The sequence below is a fragment of the Typopeltis vanoorti genome, chromosome 12 (assembly GCF_054136105.1).
Source record: "Typopeltis vanoorti isolate ZY-2024b chromosome 12, IOZ_Tvanoo_1.0, whole genome shotgun sequence".
In the NCBI taxonomy this organism is placed as follows: domain Eukaryota; kingdom Metazoa; phylum Arthropoda; class Arachnida; order Uropygi; family Thelyphonidae; genus Typopeltis; species Typopeltis vanoorti.
In genome coordinates this window covers 40,444,936-40,470,610 of record NC_143560.1, presented here as the reverse complement: position 1 = coordinate 40,470,610, position 25,675 = coordinate 40,444,936, and the positions used below count along the sequence as shown (strand labels likewise).

The 25,675-nt window shown below is 37.0% G+C and overlaps 1 protein-coding gene across 2 annotated transcripts in view; it reads left to right on the top strand.

The window, feature by feature from the left end:
* LOC150100727 (uncharacterized) overlaps positions 1–25,675 on the top strand; it is a 208,755-nt gene that overhangs the window by 49,084 nt on the left and 133,996 nt on the right. For both annotated transcript variants that reach the window (XM_090401664.1, XM_090401663.1), the window contains exon 4: positions 5,736–5,956. In XM_090401664.1, the coding sequence (XP_090257790.1) occupies positions 5,736–5,956 (221 nt within the window). The remainder of the gene's footprint in view (positions 1–5,735; positions 5,957–25,675) is intronic.

Sequence of the window (25,675 nt, the reverse complement as noted above, 5' to 3'; positions counted from 1 at the left end):
ATAAAACTGAATGTGAGAATTACAGAGGTATTTCCCTACTGAGTATTCTGGTAAGATTTACGCAAGTATACTTGAGAAAAGATTGAGAAGGGTTGTGGAAGAGAAGCTTGATGAAGAACAAGCTGGGTTCAGGGCAAATACAGGCTGTCAGGATCGGATTTTCACTTTACAACAAATAGTTGAGAAATTGTGGGAATATAAAAAAGATCTGTATTTAAGTTTTGTAGACCTTCAAAAGGCATATGACAAGGTGCCAAGAGAGGAGCTATTTAAAACGCTATAGTTATATGTGTCAAATGGGACATTATATCAATCAATACTTAGTCTTTATTTTAGTTGTAAATCAGCAGTTAGCATTGAAGGAAGTACAGGAAGATGGTTTGATATTAAATCTGGTGAATAACAGAGGGGATAATGTACAAGGATGTACATTATCCCCTCTGTTATTCATTATCTATATGGATCACATTATTAAGGAAAGTGGTATTAAACATGATATCAAAATTGAAGATGTTAATCTCAGTTCTTGCTTTATGCAGATGATGTTGTACTCCATTACAAGTCTGCAAGATTCCCTGACTACATTGAATAACTGTTGTAATAAATTTGGTATGAAAATCAGCAATAACAGGACAAAGACAATGAAAATAGGCAGGAACGTTGAAAATATCAACTGCATCGGGAATGGAGAACCTATAGAACATGTAAAACATTTCAGCTACTTAGGCACAATTTTTAGTGAAGATGCTAGATTAATATGGAAATAGACAACAGAATAAGCAAAGCTGGTATGGTAGGAAGTCAACTAAATTAATTTACATGGAATAAGAGAGAAATTAGTCAAAACACTAAATCAGCTGTGTACAAGACAGTGCTGAAACCAATTTTAACTTAGGGATCTGAGAGCCAGGTTAGAAATAACACTTCACCAAAGACTAGAGACTACAGATATGAGAGTCCTGAGAAAGATTAGGGGCATTAACAGATGACATCAATGGCAATATCAAATTAAAAAACCAGGATATTAGGAAAGAAATTGACACTGTGAGCATCCAGGAATGTGTTAAGAGCTAATCTCAGGTGCTTTGGTCATTAAACAGAATAGGAGAGGAAAGAATAGCAAAACAAGTGTTCTTTACCAGTTGGCAGGAAAAAATTCCAGGGTTATAACAAGATATAGGTGGATTGATACAGTAAAAAGTGTCTTAGAAGAACAGAAATATAAGATCTGATGATGATGTTGGAGTCTTGACAGATAACAGATTGATTTGGAGGCAAATTGTTGATAGGAAGTTAATAATGATGTAAGTTTTTCATGTAGTACTATCATAATATCCTGTACACCCCTTGAGGAAACATATCAGGAACATGAGGATGATGAAAAATTGTTGGAATAAGCGAGACATGTTAAATGACATCCTGAAATGATTGAGTTGAAAGAGTATGATGTATTTTATGAAGATAGAAAGGGTAAAAAGGGAGGTGGAGCTATTGATGATAGAAAAAGAGTTATGTTCATTCAAGTTAGAGATGGAATGGGGAAATAGTGGCAGTGGTTTTGAGGCAGTGCAATGTGAGATAGAGGTGAATAGAATGAAATACTATGTTGGATGTTGCTGTAGACCTAGTAATGTGGAGGATAGTGACCATGAAACGTATAAGCAAATTAGCTAAGCAAATAGGAATAGGGTGATCATTATGGGTGATTTTAATAATGACAATATAGATTGGGGTAACAAGATAGCAACTGGAAGCTTAAAAATAATAATAAATTCTCCTTGAGTTTTTAAGGGATAACTTCCTCAGACAGTATGTAACAGAGGGCACATGAGTATTGAGGGCTTGGATTTGATCATCTCATCAGAAGATGTCATTATAAATGAGGTGTCCCTCCAGTTGGTGAGAGTGATCATGAAGCAATTACCTGGGTGGTTGCCAGCCATGTGAGGAAAGGATATATCTAGAACTACAAGGCTGGTGATTATGAGACATTCAGTAAACAGCTTGCAGTTGTAGCATAGAATGAGAAGTTAACTGGAAAGATAAGTGCTGCTTGGTGCTATTTAAGAACTATCTAGTAGAAGCAATGTCTACATGTATTCTAAGAGTCATCAAGTTAAATAAGGCAGGTGTGAAATGGATGAATAAAGAATTGTATTAAGAATGCAGTACAGTGCAAGAAGACATTATGGAGGCAACATAAGATGAGTGGTAATAATTAATTTCATGAAGAGTACAAAGAACAGGCAAGGAGGTGACTCAGTTAGCTAATGAAACCAAAAAAAAAAATGAATGAGTATTGTAGGATGACATTGACTGGAGAAAGTGGTATAAGGGCAACTGCCACAGAGGATATAGTTGAAATGTTTAATGAGCATTTCATAAAGGTCTTTCATCCTTGTGAATGTGACATCATGGAGAGTTTAAGAGCATGAGAGCAGTGGATGAGGAGAAAGAGACTGATTATGATTAAGCAGGAGATATAAAGGGAATTGAGCAAACTTCATGTGAATAAGGCTGTGGGACTTTATATCACTATGTATTTTGAAGGAATGTGCCAAGGACTTGACATCTGCCTTGCCATATTTGTTTAATATGAGTCTTACATTGGATCAGGTTCCAAAGGAATGGAAGGAAGTGAAGATTGTACTGCATAAGGGATGTAACAGAACTCACATCAAATTATAGGCTGATCTGTGTGTGTGTGTCAGGTATTGTGGTTAAAATGTTGGAGAGGCTAGTGAGAACCACGATCCAGATATTTGGGTTGACAATGGTGTTATTATCTTTGAACTTATTACAATAAGGTGACAACTGTATTGGACAAGGGAGATGAATACACAGTAGTATACTTAGATTTTGCAAAGACTTAATAGATTACCATGTGATAAGTTGATAGTGAAACTAGAGCAGATGGCAATTGGATATTAAACTAGTGCATTGGATTGGAGATTGGCTATCTAATAGGTAGCAGCAAGTTGTGTATGGAGGAGCAATATCCCGGAAGAGAAAAGTCACTAGCTTTGGGGGTCTGTTTTAGGACATACAGTTAAACCATTGCTGTTTAACCGTAGGTTAATGATATTGGGAGGATTTCATTGAGGTTATTCAGTTGATACAAAGTTGGGATGAACTATGGCGAGTAGAATAGATATTGTGGCCTTACAAGAAAACTTGAATAGACTGAGTGAATGAGATGACAGTTCAATGTTGTTACATGTATGGTTTTAAAATTTGGAAAACAAAGATGTGATGTAAAATTCACTCTTGTCGGGGATATATTGTTGGAGGAAGAGGAAATCAGCAATCGTGGGGTGATGGTCGATATGGATCTAAAATTTAGAAGATATATTGCCAAAATTGTGAAGAAAACATCACAAATTCTGGCAATGATGCAAAGCACACTGATTGTAAAGAAGATTTTGGTTCCATTGTATAAAGTCTTGATTAGGATCACCTGGTTTTCAAAAGAATGAAGAGATATTGGAAAGGATCCAGAAGCGATTGACTAAGTTAATTTCCAGTCTCTTAAATGTTGAGTGAGATTCCATAGCTCAGTCGGTATAGACGAAGACCTTTAGTTGGGTTCGATTCCCATCAGTGACACGAGAAGCCTTTGTCTGGTGTCTTTCGACGAAAGGTGAGTTAGCCGGTCTCATATGGAGGTAGGGATTTTTTCACCCAGAAATTAGGATTTTTCATACCCCAGAACAGACAAACTGGCCCCATGATGAACACACATGACTACAGTCATGTGTTTTCATGACTGTTATAACAAGTTATGAATGTCATAAGTTAATTTCCAGTCTGAAATGTTGAGTGAGATTCCATAGCTCAGTCGGTATAGACGAAGACCTTTAGTTGGGTTCGATTCCCATCAGTGACATGAGAAGCCTTTGTCTGGTGTCTTTCGACAAAAGGTGAGTTAGCCGGTCTCATATGGAGGTAGGGATTTTTTCACCCAGAAATTAGGATTATTCATACCCCAGAACAGACAAACTGGCCCCATGATGAACACACATTACTACAGTCATGTGTTTTCATGACTGTTATAACAAGTTATGAATGTCATAAGTTAATTTCCAGTCTCTTAAATGTTGAGTGAGATTCCATAGCTCAGTCGGTATAGACGAAGACCTGGGTTCGATTCCCATCAGTGACATGAGAAGCCTTTGTCTGGTGTCTTTCGACGAAAGGTGAGTTAGCCGGTCTCATATGGAGGTAGGGATTTTTTCACCCAGAAATTAGGATTTTTCATACCCCAGAACAGACAAACTGGCCCCATGATGAACACACATGACTACAGTCATAAATACTTATGGCAAGGAAGGTAACAGAAACCACCTTGTGTCATATCTCCCTGGTAATTAGTTGCAACCCTCTCAAAGAGAGGAGGCCACAGGATTAGGATTAGGAAATGTTCAGTATCAAGAAAAGTTGAAAAGATGCAAATTGCAGAGTCTAGCAGATAGGAGGAAGAGGAGTGATATGATAGAAATGTATAAGTTGGTAAAGGGTTGTTATAAGATTAATGTTGAAGAGATTTTTCATAAAATGGTGGAAGATGGTGGGGAGAACAAGATGTCAGTCATCCCTTGAAGCTATATAAGGAGGATGTGAGCAAGGGAGTTGAGAAGCAAGTGTTTTGCAGGGATAGTTGTGATTGATTGGAATGCACTGCCTGAGAGTGTGGTGTCTACAGAGAATGTGAATGTATTTAAGGGGTAGTATGATGATCTGTGTATATGACAAAGGGACCTCCTCCAATGAGCCTTTGACTCCAGGGGTATTGGGATAACAATGCATAGAAGAGTGCTTTTCATAGTTTGCATAGTATGTTGTCACCTTTTGGATTTCCATTCTACCAGTGTGCATCCACAAATCTCAGAAAATTTTCTCGTTTTTCTGGATTGATGGTTTTTCAGGTGATGACTTGATTCAAAATTTGTAAGGACCCAGGTTTTGTGGCTGGCATTTTTTTGAAAAAAAAAAAAAGGTGTTTTTTTTTTTTCACCTACATTCGCATTTCTCAGTCCATCAGCAAGTGGACAGATCATTGCACTAATCAGTTGTGCTCTCATGTGATTTTTATCACTTCATAAGTCTTTAAATTGCTTTCCACATCACTATTGAAATCGTGTAATTTTTTGTGCTTCAAAATCATCTAAAACACCATTTTCTCTTCTTTTTTTTTTCTTTTTTTTTTAAAACACCTTACATCAGTACCTCTAGTAATGATTTTGCTTTGTCTCTTGACATATACTATATGCTGTCTTTTGAAAACTTCAAATGCTCACAATTTTGCAACAGTACAATTTCAACAGACAACTGATAAGAGACAGAGAAAAGGGAGAAAATATATCATTTGTGTCATATGACTATGGGAGTAGTCTATCATTGTCTTTATAATGATAATTAGCAATCAGAATGTATATATGCAACTTTTTTTAATTTAATTTTTAATAAGTTTTTTAAATATCCAGAGGCACTAAACAGTAGACAATGTTTGTTGATCATCACATTCCTTATAACCAGCTACAGGAATAAGGCTAATCAGAAGACCTGTAAATAGCCACAACCTTTGGTAAAAAAGGCAGATATTAGATAATTTCATGTAGTTAAATCCTTCTAAAATTGTTAATTTTACTTCTTTTATTTTTTTATTGCTATTTTCTATTATAGGCCTTATCTGTATTTATTTTTTTTTAAATTTTCATTTTTTTTTATTTATATAGAAATCTGACAATTATTCTCAACAATTTGGCTCCAAGTTAAATTCAGCAGTTGCAGGTGGTTATGAAGTTAGCTACTCGGCTTCAAATCTTTCAAAATTTCAAACAGATTCTGTTAATATCAATCAGACAGCTACCACTGCTACAGTGCAGACTAAAGTAGGATCACTTGCACAACCAGGGTATGGAGATACAAGAAGGAAGTATTCTCCTCCATCATTTAAGTAAGTTATGTGTCCTTTCATTCTTAAAAAAAAAAAAATATCAGTGAACAGATAAATAATTTCTAACCATTTTTTTTTATTCCTTAGCTAGTGCCTGGATAGGGCCCCCCCCCCCTCCGACCATTTCACTGTGTGGGTGCCACTGGACTCCTTGTCCATTAATTTCTAGCCTAGTTTTACAGCCCCTCAGCAGGGGTCCAACTGCAGCTGACAGTAGAAGTGGTAAGATAGCAGATACTCTTTTTCACAGAGTTTGAAGGACAATCACAAACATCCATACCCTTGATTCGAACCCACAGCCTCTTGACTGAAGAGCGGATACACTAACCACTTAGCCAATCAAGCCGGCAATTTCTAACTTAACGAACATAACCAAAGATTATAAAAGCAGTGGCTAATCAAGCAGCTACATTACATTGGTAGCTCTTTAGTCATACAGGCACCTTGCAAAGTCTCATCAGAGGTGTGCACACTAATCATCATTGTTGATATCATACTTCTATCATACTTCTCTCTGAAATCATTCACAGAAAGAGGCGCTGACTGCTTTTAACAACCCATTCCACTCACTCATACTGTATTCTCTTGTTAACTTCTCCACCCTAGAGGCCTACCAGTTAATTAGTGACCACCAGTGCAGATTCCGCTACTCTAGATCCATAGTTGACCTCTTAGCCTACATCACCCATCACTGTACACGTGCCATGGAAAGGTTTGGAAGAAGCTGTGCTGCCAGTCTTAACATTTGCAGAGAATTTGATTGTCTAGGATTGAAACTGCTCAATAAATTTTCATCCATTGGTCTACCTGCCACTCTGTAATTGGATAACAATATCTTCAGTTCTTCACTGCTTATCATAGTGAATGGCTCCTTTTTCACTCATGTAGGAATGTCTCAGGGCTCACTGTACTATCATGTATCCTCTTTCTCCTGTATATATAAACTACCTATTCTCAGTTGCCACTAATCCTATCCACATCTTTGCTGATGACAGTACATTTCATTCATCCTACTCATTTGTCAAACCATGTAGTGTGCACATCCCAAGCTTCAGGGATCACCTTCAGTGCCACCTAAATATGGTCTTGCTTTTTATTCTTGCAAAACATATCTCAGTTCACCTACCTTACCCTCATAATACACAAATCACCAGGAAGGATCTATATTTCTCTCCATGGATGGATATTTACCTCTAGTCTTTCCTAGCATAAATACATGACATCAGTTTTAAGAAGTAAGCAGTAAATGTTTTAATTAGGCATTCTGCTCAAGATGCTACTTTTCACCCATCCAGCTATTAACTTAGAATACTGTTTATGTCTAGTGTGGATTGGGGCAATGCACTCAGAACCACCTTAAAAGTCGTGATGCTGTCTAGAGGAGAGCAGTACAGCCAATAGATGCCTTCTCTACCAATGATTCTTAACACGTTCGCTGCCACGCTATTTCGGCATAGTTTGTTCCCATATGCCAAGCAATTTCACTTCTTCGAGGTCAGTACGGTAATTGACATACGAGTATACTCGTAGTTGGCTTGTGCGGCGCATATTCCATCTATGAGTATACACAGTTTTGCTGCTAGCTCCACAAGCCAAGCATTTTCACTTCTTCAAGGTCAGTACGGATAACCTCATTGCCAGTGGTAAGTGTCGTAGCTGGCTTGTGTGGCTCACATACCAACTACGAGTATACTCGTAGTTGGCAGTGAACGTCTTAATCTGCTATCTCACATCATTCTCTTGTTTTTTTTTGTGCTTATTAAAACAAGAGTAACAGCTGCCCAACATACCTTTTCATTTCTGCTGTAAATACTGAATCCTCTTCTCCTTGTCCTCATATATTCTATCTACTTCTGTCCTCTGGAACAGCTTTCCTCCTGAATTTTCTGACATACAACCTCCAAGAAAAATGTTTCAAGTAATTTTTTCTTGAAAAAATGTTTCAAGAAAAATGTCAATAGATGTCTTTACTAACCCTTGCCTGTAATGCCACACATGGCACTGATGTGATATATTATTTTAATATATATATATATTAAAAATAATTTAATTTTTGTAATGTTTTCTGAACTTCAACTCACTGTTCACTATCTTAACTGTTCTTCCCCAAACTCATAGCCTTATCTTCTTGCAGTCTGGTTATATCACTATAATAAACAGCTTGTAATCTTTATCACCCCTGGAATGTTAACACTTTGCCATTTGAATGCAATCCCTATTCTTTGCTTCCTGTCACTGCCAGTCTATTTAAATCATCAAGTAAGATTGCTACATCATGCTTTGTACTATTGATTTCTCCAGTTGATCATTATTAGCTTGTTTATAGTTCCTTCTCATATCATTTCCAGTACCATTAATGTGCAAATCAAACATCAACTAAAGAACACAGTCTTTAGCGATAGGGATTGGTCTGTAATAGATGATAACATATGTTATCATCTATTACAGACCAATCCTTGATTAGTCTGTAATTGCAATCTCCTGGGCCATCTTGCACCCTTTCCACTATCCTGGGAACCTTGCCACTTAAAATTTAAATTAAGCAGTCTGGTACAGAGCACTTCCAGTTTTCTTGCATCTTAACATAAAATGTAGGCTAATATTCTCTCTAATCCCATTACTGTGTTTATATCATGATTCTGTAATATCCTAAGTACTTCAAGTTCATCTACTTCTATTCTCATGATCCTTGTCACATCAGATGATTTACTGATCACTCAATAAATCAACTATTATTTATGCTTCTGTTACCTCCCACCATCTATCATTAAAGTTACCCCTCCATAAACATTGTTCCTATTGCTCACCATTATAGCTAAAGAACTCTTTGGGATTTCTTTGACCTGTTCAGCTAATTTCCTCTCCCCATCTCATTTTTCTTTCATATCATTTTGATCACTCTTCTTGCCTGTGTTTGTGCTGCTTATGAGCTTGATTATAGCATTTTTTTGTCTAAATTCTCTGCATGACTGTTTTGTCATTCCTTTAATGATGCTACTCATCCATTTAATTCCTACCTTATTTATTCTCCTAATCCTTGGTTAGTCTGATAATGCTTCTCTCAAATACTCTTTGAATGTTGCCTGTGCACTGTTAACATCTTTACCCTTCAGTTTCTTAAGCCTTTGCACTGCTTCAGACTTCCTCTTTTGTCATAACAACTAACTCTATAGTTTCGCACACACTCAGGTAATGGACAAAAAAATGGAAACACTGCGCTATCGGGTTGTGTTATCAGTAGTTGCAATGCAACGTCTGTGATGCACCAATCACAGGTGCAGTTGATATGCAGGTGAACTCCCAACATTCCTAGGGACGTGTATAAATGCAAATGGAGGCCTGCTGTCATTTATTGCATATTAGAATAGAATCCAGAGAGGACCTCATGACTTTGAAAGGGGCATGATTGTTGGAGTCAGGCTAGCAGGTGCATGTGTGACCAGAACAGCTGAAATTGTGCATGTTAGTTGGGCTACTGCTGGGCAATTTTGTGAAAAATTCAACATCAGTCATGAGAAGCCTATTTCAGAAAAAACACTGTGCCAGGAGCTACACGGAGTTGGATATCATGACTGGTGTTGCATCCAATGATGCAAAGATCACATACATTGCACTACACAATATTGGAGGATGTGATATGGTCCATTGAATCTACATTCACACTTTTTGCTGCAAACGGATAAATACATGTGTGGCATCAACCTAAGGAAGCTTACCAGCCAGTGTGCTTGTTTCCAACTGTGAAAGGTTTTGGTGGTTCTGTAATGGTCTGGAGTGGCATGGTTTGGGTCTACTTGCATTGGAAGGTGAAGTGGATGCTGCATATTATCTTTCAGTCATAAGTGATCATTTTCATCCCATGTTGACACATCTCCTACGTAGTCAGTCAGTCAGTCACATTTCAGCAGGATAATGCTCCCATTCATTGAGCAAATGTGGTTATCCAGTGGTTTGTGGAATATGGTGGTGAGGATCCTGTCTGCCATAGCCATCCCAATTGCCAGATTTAAATCCTATAGAACATTTATAGGACATTTTGAAGTGAGCTCTTAGGCAACATTCCCACCTCAAGAACAAAGCCGAATTGATCCAGTTTTTGTCGGACAAATGGTGTAAAATTCCTCCTGTTGAGTTCCAATCACTGACAGAGTCTGTCCCTCAAAGAATACAGGCTGCATTAGACATCCGCAACAGACCAACACCATATTAATCGAAACATATCTGTTTCCATTTTTTTTGTCTATTACATGTATATATCCCTTCTTAACTGAAAATTGCACATGTAGACACTTCTCAGGTCAACTGTTTAATCTCTCTCTCTCTTCTCTGAAAATACAATGCCCTTCACATTCTATCATTATTTCATCATCCTCTATTCACCGATGCCTACAATTTTTGTCCATCCCATATTAACAAAATCCTACAAACATCTTTATTCCTAATGCTTATAGCATTAGAAATACAATTTTATTAATACAGACCAGTTTACAATAAAACTTATATTAAAACCTACCAGTTTCGCCAGCAAACTGTCTGGCTTTTTTCAAGGCGTTTACGGAGATATGAAAACTAGTAAATGCAAATTGAAAGGAACATAAAAAACGTTGTAAACCAACTAGTAGTTATGGTTACATGTTTTGCATGACAGAGAGGACTTATTGTTCTTATTCATTATCACGCATGCATTGTAGACGTGTAATGTGATTACTGGCTAGCTATATTCGGATTGATTGAGAGAGAGAGGATCATTTTTCCAAGAACTGTTTAGAATTACACCCTGATTTCTGTTGAGGTTTCCGCCGGTTATTGACACTATTGTGGCTTCCTTAAATAAACGATGCCTGTAGTCGTCATCGAGATATGGCATGGAGCTGTTTTGCCAATCTATCATGTGGTTAAACGTACAGAAATGATGTGCTAAGACAGAAGAGATGCTTATTTTGTAAATAAACTCCAAGCCATTAAGATTGCACCAACAGACATACTAGCCAGTCTAGATGTTGTATCCCTTTTCGCCAATGTCCAGTAGAAGAGGTAATAAATATCATCCAAGATCTCTTTCCTCTAGACATCACACGGATGTTTAGACACTGCCTTCAATCGAATTTCTTCAAGGTTAACAACACCATATACCAACAATTAGAAGGCCTAGCAATGAGAAGCCCACTATCACCATCTTGTGCAGACCTTTTCATGGAAAAACTTGAAAAAGAAATTTTCTCTGCAATCTCTCCGAGACCACCTATTTGGTGGAGATATGTTGACGATATCTTCATCATATGGCAAGACAGCTTAGATAACCTAAAATCGTTTGTGGATAAAATCAACTCAATACATAGCAAGATAAAATTCACTCTGGAAGTGGAAAACAACAACCAACTGCATTTTTTTAGATATCTTGATAAAAAAACAACCTAACAGTGTCAAATTATCCATTTACAGAAAATACTGGAAGATATCTTCATTATACTTCAAACCATCACAAGACACACAAACTGAGCATTATCCCATGTTGAAACATAGAGCCAAAAAGTTTATATCAGAAGAGGAGGATACACAGAATGAACTCTCACTAATAGCCAACACATTATCACAAAATGGATATCCTCAAAACATCATCAAAAAATATCTATACAATGACAACCCCAGACAAGAAGAATCCCACTGTCAGCACATTTCTACTGTAGTGATACCTTTCATCAAGTCAATTTCTTATCAAATAGCTAGAATACTAAGAGCCCATAACATCAGAGTGGTTTTCAAACCAACCACCAACATCAGACAAGTTTTAGGATCCCCAAAAAATAAAGTGCCGTTCTACAAATATCCAGGAGTATATTACATTCCCTGTTCCTTTGGTCTTGCCTACATCGGACAAACTTCACGAAGTTTTGAAATTAGACAAATAGAACATGTTGGTGATGTAAACCACAACAGAAGCATCTCTTCCGGCTTAGCACATCATTTCTGTACGTCTAACCACACGATAGATTGGCAAAACAGCTCCATGCCATATCTCGATGACGACTACAGGCATCGTTTATTTAAGGAAGCCACAATAGTGTCAATAACCTGTGGAAACCTCAATACAAATCAAGGTGTAATTCTAAACAGTTCTTGGAAAAACTTGATCCTCCCTCTCAATCAGTCTGAACTACAGCTAGCCAGTAATCACATTACACGTCTACAACGCATGCGTGATAATGAATAAGAACAATAAGTCCTCTCTGTCACGCGAAACGTGTAACCATAGCTACTAGTTGGTTTACAACGTTTTTTATGTTCCTTTCAATTTGCATTTACTAGTTTTCATATCTCCGTTAACACCTTGAAAAAGCCAGACAGTTTGCTGACGAAACTGGGTAGGTTTTAATATAAGTTTTATTGTAAACTGGTCTGTATTAATAAAATCGTATTTCTATTATAAAACTACCAAATATGTATAATTTAAATAGCTTATAGCATTAATTTACTAATGCTATAAGCATTAGAAATAAGGGTGATGAGTACTAAGGAATGTGAGAAGGGTACATATAGTACCATTCTCTTTGGCCCACAAGCTCTGTTGCATATTTTAACAATTGTCCATTCAGGTCAGTGGACTACATGCAGTATTCTTTAACATTCCATTCTCACACTTACATTAAGGATGCCTGCACATGTACTCACTTGCATCCTTCCCCTGATAGCTGTTTTTCCAAGTAACTAATTCCACATTCATTCAGATGTGATCCATTAGCCATAAGCCACCATCATATTCATCCCAAACTGTACACCATTTCTTCTACCCTAATTATGTTGTGACTTGTTTGCAATCATGGCTGTTCTTCTCACCTAACTTCTGTCATACCATGACAACAGACTCATAGTCTTTATACTTTTATTTTTTGTTTTTTACAGCGCTTTCATATCTTCTTTCATGCACACATGCTGCCTTCCAAATTTTTTAGCTCTTTTACTTTCACTTTGCATTTCTATTCTGACAGTCACCCATCTCTTTAACCTTCATAGCAGGAAAAACAATTGTGTTACTCTCTCATCTACCACATTCCTTATCATGGAATCACCATTCAGGACCGTCTCCTTACTCTCTCTCGCTTTTCCACTTTTCTCTTCTTACATCTGCTTTCTCTCTCTCTTTTTTTTTTTTTCTAGCACCACTCCAAATGCTTTTCGATTTTGCTTAAGTCCATGCATTGTCCTGTGAAAGACCATATAAATGCACTATTTCTCATTGCGGCTGCTGTCTTGCCACTTCCCTTGACTTTCACTTCTTTCATGTTATCTTTCTTCTGACTTGCTCTCCTATCATTTTATTTTATACTATCACTCACTTCTACAACTGAAATCCTATCTTCATTCACTCTGATGCTTGCATTTTCATGTCTTTTGTCCCTAATGTTCACCACCCCACTATCATGTTTTGGGCATGATACAACTATACATCTGATCCAGAGTATTTTAAAATTATAATGATACACCATTTTACTACTTGTGTATGGAAAATATATGACTGATACTTTGATTTAACCTCAGTATTTTCTTGAGCCTAGTTCCCACCGAGGAGATCTCAAAGGTCAAAACCAGTCTGGAGAGAGTGACCTTTCCTATAATGCATATCAATATACATGTCAGAAAGGAAGTGTGTTCTGCATTATGGAATATTAAAACAATTGAGTATAGCCAAAGTTTGAGTATACAAGTGTGTGATGCTACTTCATGCGGATTAAAATAAGAACATAATTTCTTGTTTGTTATTATATATGCAAGATTAGTATAAATCTTATAGCATAAACACAAGTGATATTTTGCATCTTAGGAATGATTGAGATAAAACTCAGATCCTCACAAGAAACTTTCTAAGGGGGAGTGCTATTAGGAAGCATGTGAGATTCAGGTGCTTGTAGTGAGCATGTGGAATGGACTACCATTAGATGTTATGAGTGTCTAAATGTGCTCTCCCTCAATGAGTCCTTGGACTCCTTTGAGATGAGTGAAATATTACAAATCAGTAAGTTATATAAACTAAAGAATCAATAAAAAATAAACTTATCCTCTACAATCCATATTTTAATTGTGCCATTTAAAATTCATACACCTAGCAACCCAACATGCTCCATGTTTTCATATAAAAGGAATAACTGTAGTATTCAAAACTAAATATGAGGATAATCTTCTAGAATGGCAGGCAATACCTAGTAATGTGGGCAAACATCAAAATAGCCCATTGCAAAATGAAATTTGTTTGTGCCTATAGTCCCACAGAAGGTTCATGTAAAGAAGAAGTGGAGGAATTAGTTGAGGCATTTCATATATATGTAGAGTACAAGGGTGGTCTGAAAGTTCTCAGCCTCTACCATAGATGGCAACACTATTGGCAAGATTTTTTTTCTAAGTTGATACATCTGTCATAAGCATCCATGTGAAATTACAAGTCATTCTATCAAGTAGTTTGTTTTATGCAGATGACTGAAACAAAAGTGTTATCTGTATCCCTTCAAATGGATAAAATTGAGTATTGGGTGGTTATAAAATTCTTTGTAAAAAAAAAGGTTTAATGGCAAAACAAATTCATTCAAAGTTCATAAAAGTTAATGGGTATTCTTTGCCTTCATTTCATTTTTGACAATTAAGAAATGGGCTGCTCAGTTTAAACGTGGCTGTACCAGCCTTGAAGATGATCCACATGAAGGATGTCCAAAAAGTGTAACAATACCAGAAATCATTGATCAAGTGCATGACATGGTATTGGATGACCGGCGAGTCAAAGTGCGTGAAATTGCTGAGACTATAGGCATTTCAAAAGAATGTGTAGGATATATTTTGCATGAAGAATTGCAAATGAAAAAGCTTTGCACAAGATGGGTGCTCGCTTGCTCACAGCAGATCAAAAACACACTCATGAAAATCTTTGAATAGTGCTTGGAGCGTTTTAACAAAAATGAAACTGATTTTGTGCATTGATTTATTACTATGGATGAGACTTGGATTCACCATTACACACCAGAATCCAAACAGTAGTCAAAACAGTGGACAGAAGCCAGTTGTTCAGCACCAAAGAAGACAAAGTCGGGTCCATCAGCAGGAAAGGTCATGGCATCGGTGTTTTGGGATACAAAAGGCATTTTGTTTATTAATTATCTTGAAAAGGGTAAAATAATAACCGGGCAATGTTGTTCCGATCTTTTAACCAGACTAGATGAAAAAATTCATGAGAAAAGACCCGGTTTGCAGAAGAAAAAAATCAGCTTTCATCAGGACACTGCACCTGCCCACAAAGGTGTTTTTGCAATGGGGAAAATTAAGGGATCTGCACTATGAATTGTTGGAACATCCACTCTATTCCCCAGATTTGGCTCCCTCTTACTTCTGTCTCGTCCTCGCTGGTCATCTTTTTTCTTCGAATCATCGGGTGATTGCAGCTGTAGAGGGGTATTTTGCAGATCTTACCGAGAACCACTAGAGGGACGGGATAATGGCACTGGAGCATTGCTAGAATAAATGTATTAGTCCTAAGGGAGATTATGTTGAAAAATAAAAATCATTTTGAAATTATAAATTCATGTTTTCATTGTTAGAACATGTTGGTCCTTGTTGGAGATATAAACAGCACAGTGGAAAATGATTACCAGACATATAAAAATGTTTTGGGGAAATTTTGGAGAAAACAGCAAAGCTAATAATAATGTACGACGCACCTGCTGGATTTATGTTCGGGACATGGACTATTCATTATTAACACTATGTTGTAATATAAAGGTGTGCACAAATTCACATGGAGAGAAGACGCAAAAAAATAAAAGCTTCATTGACTGTTATTGTTGAGAATGATATGTTTATGTTGATTCAGCACACAAGACTATACAGAGGATTTAAAATAGTAAGTGATCGACCATTTAATTTTGAGCAGGATAAAATTGAATATCTTATTTTTCAACATGATATTCAATTTCTTACACACTTCTGAAAGATAAAGAGTGTGTGAAAGTTTTAAAAAGAATCAAAGTTGATCAGCTTTCAAAGGGCAACTGTAGACTACATAAACCTTACTCAAGAAAAAAAAATGAGAGTTTGACAAACAAGAACCAAACCTTGGAGGTTCACTGGCAGACTCTGATGAAAGCATTGATTGATTCAGTCAAAGAGGCATGTTGTGTGGTTGTTTTTTGCAAGGATAGAAAAACAGAACTCCTTGGTAGACTGAAGAAGTTAAAGAGGCAATTTCCTCAACTGCAAATTGTTTTAATTCACAACACAAGAATAATAAGAAAATAATTAATATTTATTTAACTTTTTTTCTGATATTTTGCTGCTATTATATTCAGAATCTTTAGAGCACAAAAAACAGTTTGTCATAGTACACAAACAGCAACTAATTAGTTTATTAACACAGACAACACATGGAACTGAAGTCCTAATTGGTGTCATGTATTGTTGGATTTAACAGAGAGAAAACAAAAACAAGTATTAATTTTATCTTAAAATGACTTGAAAAGCTGCTGCTGATTTCCAAAAACAGTCTCTCGCGATTGATAACTTCTGTGTAGCACTTTTGTTTTCTTCCATTTAATATTGTATGAAGGGATATTCAAGGCATTGTCTGCTAGACCCAACTTACCACGACGATAATGCCGAATGCATTTTTTATGTTCATCAAGGCAAATGTACAGTTCTTCCTGTCTATCCATAGTAAGCCAGGTCACAAGAACAGGACACTTCATACACTCCTGGATGTGATAATGGAGAAAGTTTGTCCTTAGTCGAACAGATGAGAGTTGCCAATTTGATATATTAAATGTAGTGAGGAGCTGATATTTATTAAGCACTCTAGATATCTTTTTGGATGAGTCCTGAATGTATGGGGTGGTAACAGTGTTGGTAGTCTTGTGGATTATGTTATCAAGGGGATTTTAGGGGAGCATTTAGCATTTTTTGCTGTTCTTTGGGGATTATAGCCATTCACTTAAAAAGTGTGATGAAGGTAAGTGAGTTCAATGGTAAGAGCATTATCATCAGAACAGATAACTCTGGCTCTGTGTGTTGGTATATTTAGGATACCATATTGTTTTGCTGAATGATGGTGTGATTGTTTGTGCAAAATCTTCCAGAATATGTTGACTTTCTGTAAACAGAAAAAGATAATGAACCATCAGAAAGGAATGTGACTAGTGTATCTAGGAAGGACAGACCATCATTGGTAGTAGAGCAATCAAATATCCATGCTCTTGTCAGGATTCGAACTTGCAGCCTCTTGGCTGGAGAGCAGATATGCTAACCACTTGGCCAACCAGGCCAGCTGTATCTAATGTGTCTGGACCATGTAGTCAGATAGTAAATGCATCACCATAGCACAGTCAAACCACTGGTTTGACTCTGCTATGTTGTTTGACTGTGTTTGCTATCTTAGTTTTCTGAAGGTTCGATATAGAAATTAGCTAAAAAAGAGGGGAGCCCATAGCTGATGGTTGTATATCTTTCCTTTCCATATGAAATAACCAGCACGTACTGTAAATTTGAATTACTCAAATACGTTTTAGGATTAAATGTAACCTAAACAAATCAGAAAGTCTCAGTTAATTCTACATTGGTGAATAGTGAAGTAATATTAAAAGTAATCATTATACCTAAACTTTTTAAATTATGGTCTTTTAATATGCTTTTTAGATGAATAGAATTTTTAACAAAAGCAGAGAAATTATCTGTGAGGGGAGCTAGTAATTTATTCAAATGTATAGCAAGTTTGTTTGTAGCACTGTTTATACTATCCATTAGAGGTGTATCTTGTTTATGCATTTTTGGTGCTCAATGTATTCTGAGTGGTTTTACATGAAAAGGCTTAAGTTTGTTCACAGTTTCCTTTCTTTTAGGCTTACATGGTGATCCGAATGCATTTTTGAAAATTATGGAGACAACTACCGTGTTTGAATAAAAACTTTAGTTTAATATAACTAAAATCTACATTCGACGTTTCGACCTTTATGTCAAGGTCATCTTCTTTAGCATACAACTGTACACAGAAAACAAGCTGCACTACAGTCAAACTGGTTTGTTAAAGACACTGACCAACCACTACAACAATTGTTGGCCTGACCTCTGGCGAAAAAAAAAAAAAAAAAAATTATACATCAACACTAGAGTCCTATTATTAGTGTTATCTGTTGGTTGTAGAAATACATTGGGCACAACAACAAGTATCTATCTATATACATATATTAACATCATGTATCCAGCCAGTTGGTATGGAATGGTTTCTAATACTAGCTGAGGATTGACTAGAGTCCTGACTTATGCTGGATCTTATATATTAGGTAGGCTGAATGTGTGCCATCCAGATCCTTGGAATTTTCATGCCATCTTTGTTATTGATATTTGGGTGGTTTATCAGGATTTTGCAGGCTTCCTTAAATTTCCTTTCATACCAGGTTTTTGTGTGGTGTAAAGAGCAGGTGCTTTTCCAGTTGATTTGGTGTAAGGTGTTGAGTGTGTGGTCTGAGAGGCCTGCTTCACCATAATGGTTATATTTAATGTGTCTAATGTTCTATCTTACGTATAGGGATTGTCCATCCTGTTTCACCAATGTACGGTAAGTTACAGGTGCAGCGGATGCAATAGACTCCAGGATGTGCTAATGGGAGGAGAGGATCTTTAGAGGAGTTGAATATGGTTTTAAGTTTAGTGGGTGGTTTAAAAGTGGCATTGAGGTTATAATGTTGTAGGATTCTGTTGATTTTTTCCGATAACCCTTTAATGTATGGGATGGCTATGGTTTTACTGTAATCTAGATTCGTTTTTGTTGTAGTTTTATGGAGTATTTTATTAACGGTATTTTTGTTATAGCCATTATTTATGAATGTGTCGCTGATGATTTTTAGTTCTTGTTTCAGGGCTTGCTGGTTAGAGCAAATTGTTGTAGCTCTGTTTTTAAGGGTGTTAATGACTCCATATTTTTGTGATGGGTGGTGGTATGAATTAGCATGTATTATTGGCCAGTGTGTGTCGGTTTTCGGTAGACTGTGAAGGAAAGACTGCCTGTAGGAAGATGTGTGACTAGTGTGTCTAGGAACGGGAGCGAGTTTTGATTTTCGATTTCGATGGTAAATTGTATGCATTCGTGTTGTTTGTTCAGGTGGCTAAGGAATGTGTTTAGCGTTGGTCGTCCGTGCGGCCAGATCGCGAACACGTCGTCAACATATATCTAAGCCAGACTGTCGGTCTTAGTGTGGCGGAATCAAGAGCCCTTTGCTCAAAGGTTTCCATGTAGAAGTTAGCGATTGGGTGGGTAGTGGTGAGCCCATGGCTGTACCTTCTTTTTGTAGGTAGAATTTGTTTTGCCACACGAAGTAACCGGACTGTAGTACGTGGGCAAAGAGGGCCGTAATGTCGGGTGGAAATTTGTTCTCTAGTAGGAGAATTGTGTCATTGATGGGGATTAGTGAAAAGGGCAGAAACGTCGAAACTGACTAATAAGTCGTCTTTGTCGAGTGTTATGTTTTTAATTTTGTTTATAAAGTGTTGTGTGTTTTTTATGTAGGAGGGGGAATGACCTACCAACTCCTTGAGTGTTGCCGCTAATTTCTTGGCTAAGTGGTAATTGAGACTGTCTATTCCTTCCACGATTGGTCGAAAGGGCACATTTTGTTTGTGTATTTTCGGAACCCCATATATTCTGGGGGGGGGCGTAGTGGGGTTTGAGTTTTTAACCATGTCTGGTGGCCAAGAAGTGACGGACTTGAGTAGTTTCTCTGTTTTATCCTTTATCCTTTTTGTTGGGTTATAATTTACCATTTTATATGTGTTGTTATCGGCTACTAGTTGATTCATTTGAAGTACGTATGTTGACCTGCCAAGGACAACAGTGGCATTGCCTTTATCCGCTTTCGTTATTATTATGTTTTGTTTGGCTTTTAATGATTTAATTGCTGCTAATTCTGTTTTTGTGAGGTTGTTCTGTATGGTTTTCTTAGTGTTCAGGACATTACTAGTTTCTAGTTGTATTTTATCTGCTATATTGTTAGGTAGGGACCTCATGCCTCTTTGAGATAAAATCCAATTTGTTTACCTTTTTAGGTGCTATTGCGTAGTTCAGTCCTTTATTCAGTAGCGTAAGTTCACCATTGTTCAGGGTGTGGCTTGATAGGTTAATCACATGGTTCTTGCTTGTCGGTGGTTGGTCGCTCCTTGTCTCCCTTGTTTGTTGTTCATTGTTGGTGTTTATCGGGGAGGAAGTCCTCTGATTGGTTACCAATCAGAGGACTTCCTCCCCGATAAACACTTCCCTCCCCTTCCTTGTTTTCTGTGTACAGTTGTATGCTCCAGAAGATGACCTTGACATAAAGGTCGAAATGTCGAATGTAGATTTTAGTTATATTAAACTAAAGTTTTTATTCAAACACGGTAGTTGTCTCCATAATTTTCAAAAATGCATTGTTCACAGTTTCTTTAGGCCAGGAAGTGACTTTCTTGAGTAATTTGCAGACTTTATTCTTTTTACAAGTTGGTGGAATCATGATCTATGATTTGGTATGTAGACCGGTTGTAAAAGAATGTGCATTCAGTTTTTATATTCTGTTTGATTCATTATAAAATATGTACACGTTTACACAAGAATATTATTTAATTTGCCAAATATTTCAGACCATCTTCAGTGGCTACATAGGAATAGTTTTAAAAAACAGGTGGAATACAAACAATTGATCATTCACAAATAGAACGAGAGCCGCGTGATGTCATATCACTAATTTATAATTAATATTTTATAATTAATATTTTATAATCCTAATGTCACAAGTATCTTTAAAGAATGTTTGATTCATTATCACAGTTGTTTGCTTTCATTATCATCATATTGTTATTACTATACTGTAATTTGGTTAAAATGTGGTAAGGAGCTGATATTTATTAAGGCATTGAGTTCTTTTTTTTTTATTTTCTTTTTTTTTTTGCCGTATTGCTTTTGGTAGGTTTGGATTTGGTTAAGATGTTAGTTGCATCCAAACGAATGTTATTGGCTGTAACTGGAGGCAGGTCATATTTACAGATTCAATGGATGCCATTATTTCCACTTTTGGAACTTACCTAGGTGGGTGTAATGGCAAAGTTATGACCTCAATGTGCTGACAGCTTCCTCCATTTAAGACTACCGATGATAAATTTACAATGACATAATCTTGTTGTAATTGCAGTTGTCCTGTAGAATTATGATGTTGGATTTCAGATTTTTTCTAGTGCCGGTTTTTGACTTTTTTGTATTCCTTATCTGCCATTGCTTCAGGGATGTAAAGGATTGCCCACAGTTCAGAGTTTAAAATATCACACAGTTTGTTGTGTACAGTATTAATAGCTAAATTTATTTTCAACGGCTCCACATAAAACTTGCTTTTAACACAAGACCACATCACAACTGTTACCATCCCATACATTCAAGACACATCCAGAAACATATCTAGATATCCAGAAAGACTTAATAAATATCAGCTCCTTACCACATTTTAACCATACATCAAATTGGCAACTCTCATCTGTTCACCTAAGGACAAATTCTCTCCTTTATCACATATAGGAGTGTATAAAGTGCCCTGTACTTGTGACCTGACTTGTTTGATGTCTGCCTCGGAGAACATAAAAAAATACATTGAGCACTACCATTTTGGACTACCAGACAATGCCTTGGATCCACTTCATACATAATCAAATGGAAGAAAACAAAAGTGTCGCACAGAAGTCATAACTCAGACAGACTGTTTTTGGAATCAGCAGCAGATTTTAAACATTACCAAAACCTCAACAAGTTTGACTGCATCAGTTTACCTAAAATCTTGAGGGACAGTCATTTTAAAAAAAAATTAATACTTGTTTTCTCTCTCTTTATCCAACAACATATGGTGACAATTAGGACTTTAGTTTCTTTCATTTCCTATTACTTTTTAAAGTGGTTCCACTGTTAACTAATTTGTTGCTGTTCATGTAATGTGACATGATCAGCAAATAAGTTAAACAAATATTAATTAATTATTTTCTTATTATTATTGTAAATTAAAACTGTTAAATAAACCAACAGAATTGTAAACACATTAGCCTTTCTACCCGTAAGACAATGTTCAAACCACTTCACATCATTTCCAAGTGATGTGAAGTTAGTATTGATGTAAACTTTTCATGTAGTATTATCATAATATCCCATACATCCTCCTGAGGATACGTATTAAGAATTTACAAATACACTACCATCAGCATCCCGAAAACACTTGACATTGTGCACTCTTTTCTATTAAATCATGTAGAATTAACAGCATTGTTGAATTATTCTTGCTACATACTGCGATAATTTCTTTCCATTCTTCCAGAAGAGCATTACTGAGATTGGCTATTGATTTCAGGCAATATCACTTAGAGAATGCATTTTCACTACTCCAGAGGCCAATGGTGGTGAACTTTACACCACCCCACTTCACCAGATGCTTGGTATTGCCCTTGCTAATGTTAGCCATGTGTGCAGATGCTCAGTCATGAACAACCCATGTTCTTCAGCTCCTGACATGGAGCTGAAGAACATGGTGATGCTAGCATTGCTTGCAGAGACATTCCAGATCTTGGTAATGAGGATTTCAACCAAGAACAGGTGATTTATTTTTTGTGCCACACACACTTCAACAGTCTCCCTCTGTGATTTTATGTGCCCTATCAAGTTGTGATTGTGCTGCTGCTGTTGTTGATCGTAGGTGCCTCCACTTCACAATAACATCACTTACAGTTGATTGGGGGAAGCTGCAGTAGAGCAGACATTTCATGAACTGAGTTGTTGCAAAGGCAGCATCCTATTATAGTGCCATGTTGAATGTCACTTCACTGAAGACTGCAAGACCACATGCCCCCTTTTATACCTATATGAGCTATTTTGTATCTGTATGAAGGAGTGTCTGGATATTTTTGATAGCCTATAATAGGGTATAATATTCACTATTATACATATAGTATATAATAGTAATAATTTTACATAGTTGCTCAAGTCACACTAAGTCATATCATTTTGCATTTGACTCATGAGGGGAAAAAACTCATTTGTTTAAGATTGAAAAGTAGTTGTAATGGTGGAAGGGAGGTGAGGAAATATGCCAGTAATATTTTCATTTTGTCATATGATTAAATTAAATATATTATTTAGAATAATATATTTGATACTAAATTGGTGATATGGATAGGAGAATGGCTCAGGGAGAGATACCATAAGGTGGTGTATGGAGGAGCTGAGTCCAGAATGAGGCAGGTGACCAGTGGTGTGCCTCAGGGCTCTGTGCTTGGGCCATTGTTGTTTAATTTGTATATAAATGATATAGGAAATGGCTTAAAGGGAGGTATTCAGTTGTTTGCTGATGATGCAGAGTTGGGTAGCGCAATAAAAAATCAAGCTGATGTTGAAAGTTTGCAGGATGATTTAAATAAGCTGGTAAAATGGGCACAAGATAATGGATGTCAGTTCAATGTGGAAAAGTGTAAAGTCATGCATTTTGGGATTAAAAGATTACCAACTGTGTACTGCATTGATGGAAAGATACTCCAAGAGATTGATGAGGTTAGGGACTTAGAGGTGTTGGTAGATAGGGAGATGAAGTTCAGAGGACACATTGCTAAGGTGTCCAAGATTGCACATAGGATTACTTGGTTGTTGAGGAACACACTGACATCCAGAGATAAAGAGGTTATTATTCCCCTTTATAAAGCATTGATACTTCCACATTTGGATTACTGTGCTCAGGTCTGGTCACCTGGATTCCTTGGAGATGAGGAGGCTGTGGAGAGGGTTCAGAGAAGAGTGACCAAGTTGGTGAGTGATGTAAATAATGCTCCCTACATTGATAGATTGAGAGCTTGTGGATTGCAGAGATTGGTTGATAGGAAAAGAAGAGGGGATATGATAGAAACATTTAAATTACTGAAAGGTTTTTATAGGATCGATGCAGGGGAAATGTTTCAGCTGTGTGATAGTGATGGAAGAACAAGAGGTCATCCCTGGAAATTAAAGAAGAGTGTGGTTAACAAAGGTATCAGAACAAGGTTTTTTGTTTGGAGGGTGGTGAATGAGTGGAATTCATTGCCTGACTTAGTTGTGAGCTCTTTGTCTGTAAATGAATTCAAGAAGAGATATGACAGATATTGTTTTGCTAATTTGGGTCTCCCACGATGAGTCTACTGACTCCATGGAGATACCCATAATAATAATAATAATAATAAGTAAGCTGTATTCCATGAGTGAAGAAGAGTACACAATTTGGAATAAAGTGAATGACAAACAATATTAAACAGGAACTGCATGCTGTGGAAGAGATATAAGAAGACAGGTGAAGAGAAGATGCATGAAGACTATAAGACACAGTCCTAGTATGGTAAGGAAGGTGAAACTGAAATATGAGAAGAGATTGGCCCTAAGATCCAAAGAAAATCCTAGGGAATATTTTAGCTATGTGGCCAGTAGGAGGAGAAATGACTTTGGAAGAATGACATTGTGGGATAAAAATGGGAATAGAGTGACTGATGCAGAGGACATAGTGGAATTGTTCAATGAACACTTTATTGGAGTATTTCATCCTGGAGGAGTAAATTTTAATACTAGAGGGATAGGGAAAGTTTAAGGTTTAGAAGTGCAGGAGGAGAGTGTGTTCCAAATACTGAGTACTCTGGATGTCAGTAAAGCTGTGGGACTAGATGGTATTTCACCAGAGTTTTGAGAGAATATGCTATAGAACCGACAGCTTCTTTGACCTGACTTTTCAATGAAAGTCTGGCTGCTGGAAAGGTGCCCATGGAATGGAAGGAAGGTAAGATATTGCCATTGCATAAGGGTGGTAGCAGACTGGAAATGTCTAATTATAGGCCACTTCGTGTGTCATCAGTAGTTAGTAAGATCTTGGAGAAAGTAGTGAGGGACCATATACAGCATTGGGCAGATGAGGGTAATGTTATCAGTGAGAATCAACATGGATTTGTGAAGGGGCGCTCTTGTTTTAGCAATATGCTAGCCTTTTATGTTAAACTTACAAGAGCTTTAGATGAGGGAAAGGCATAGACTGCCATTTTCTTAGACTTAGCAAAGGCATTTGACAGGGTGCCACATGATAAGTTTATATAATTGCAGCACATGGGTCTGGATGTCAGATTGGTCAACTGGATTCAGGATTGGCTGTCTGATAGGTATCAGAGAGTTGTGTATGGTGGAGCAATATCAAAGAGGCAGAAGGTTACAAGTGGGGTTCCACAGGGCTCAGTACTGGGACCTATATTGTTTAACCTTTATATCAATGACATAGTCCGTGGATTGCAAGGGGATATTTGGTTGTTTGCGGATGATTCGAAGCTCGAAAGGGTTATTAGTAATAGTGCAGATGTGGTAGCCCTGCAAGAGAATTTGAATAGACAGATGGGAAAATGAATGGGGGGGGGATGTCGGTTTAATACAGCAAAATGTATGGTCTTGAGGTTTAGGACACTGCATACTCTATGGGAGACAAGAGATCTGGGGGTTGATGATTGATAGAAACCTGAAATTTATGGGACATATTGCAAAGGTGGTGAAGGTAACACAAAGGATTGCTGCAATAATGAGAAGGACACTGACCTGCAGAGATAAAAGAGTTATCATTCGATTGTATAAGACTGATCAGACCACACTTAGACTATTGTTCTTGGTCCCCAGGATTTGAAGGGGATAAATTAACTGTGGAAAGG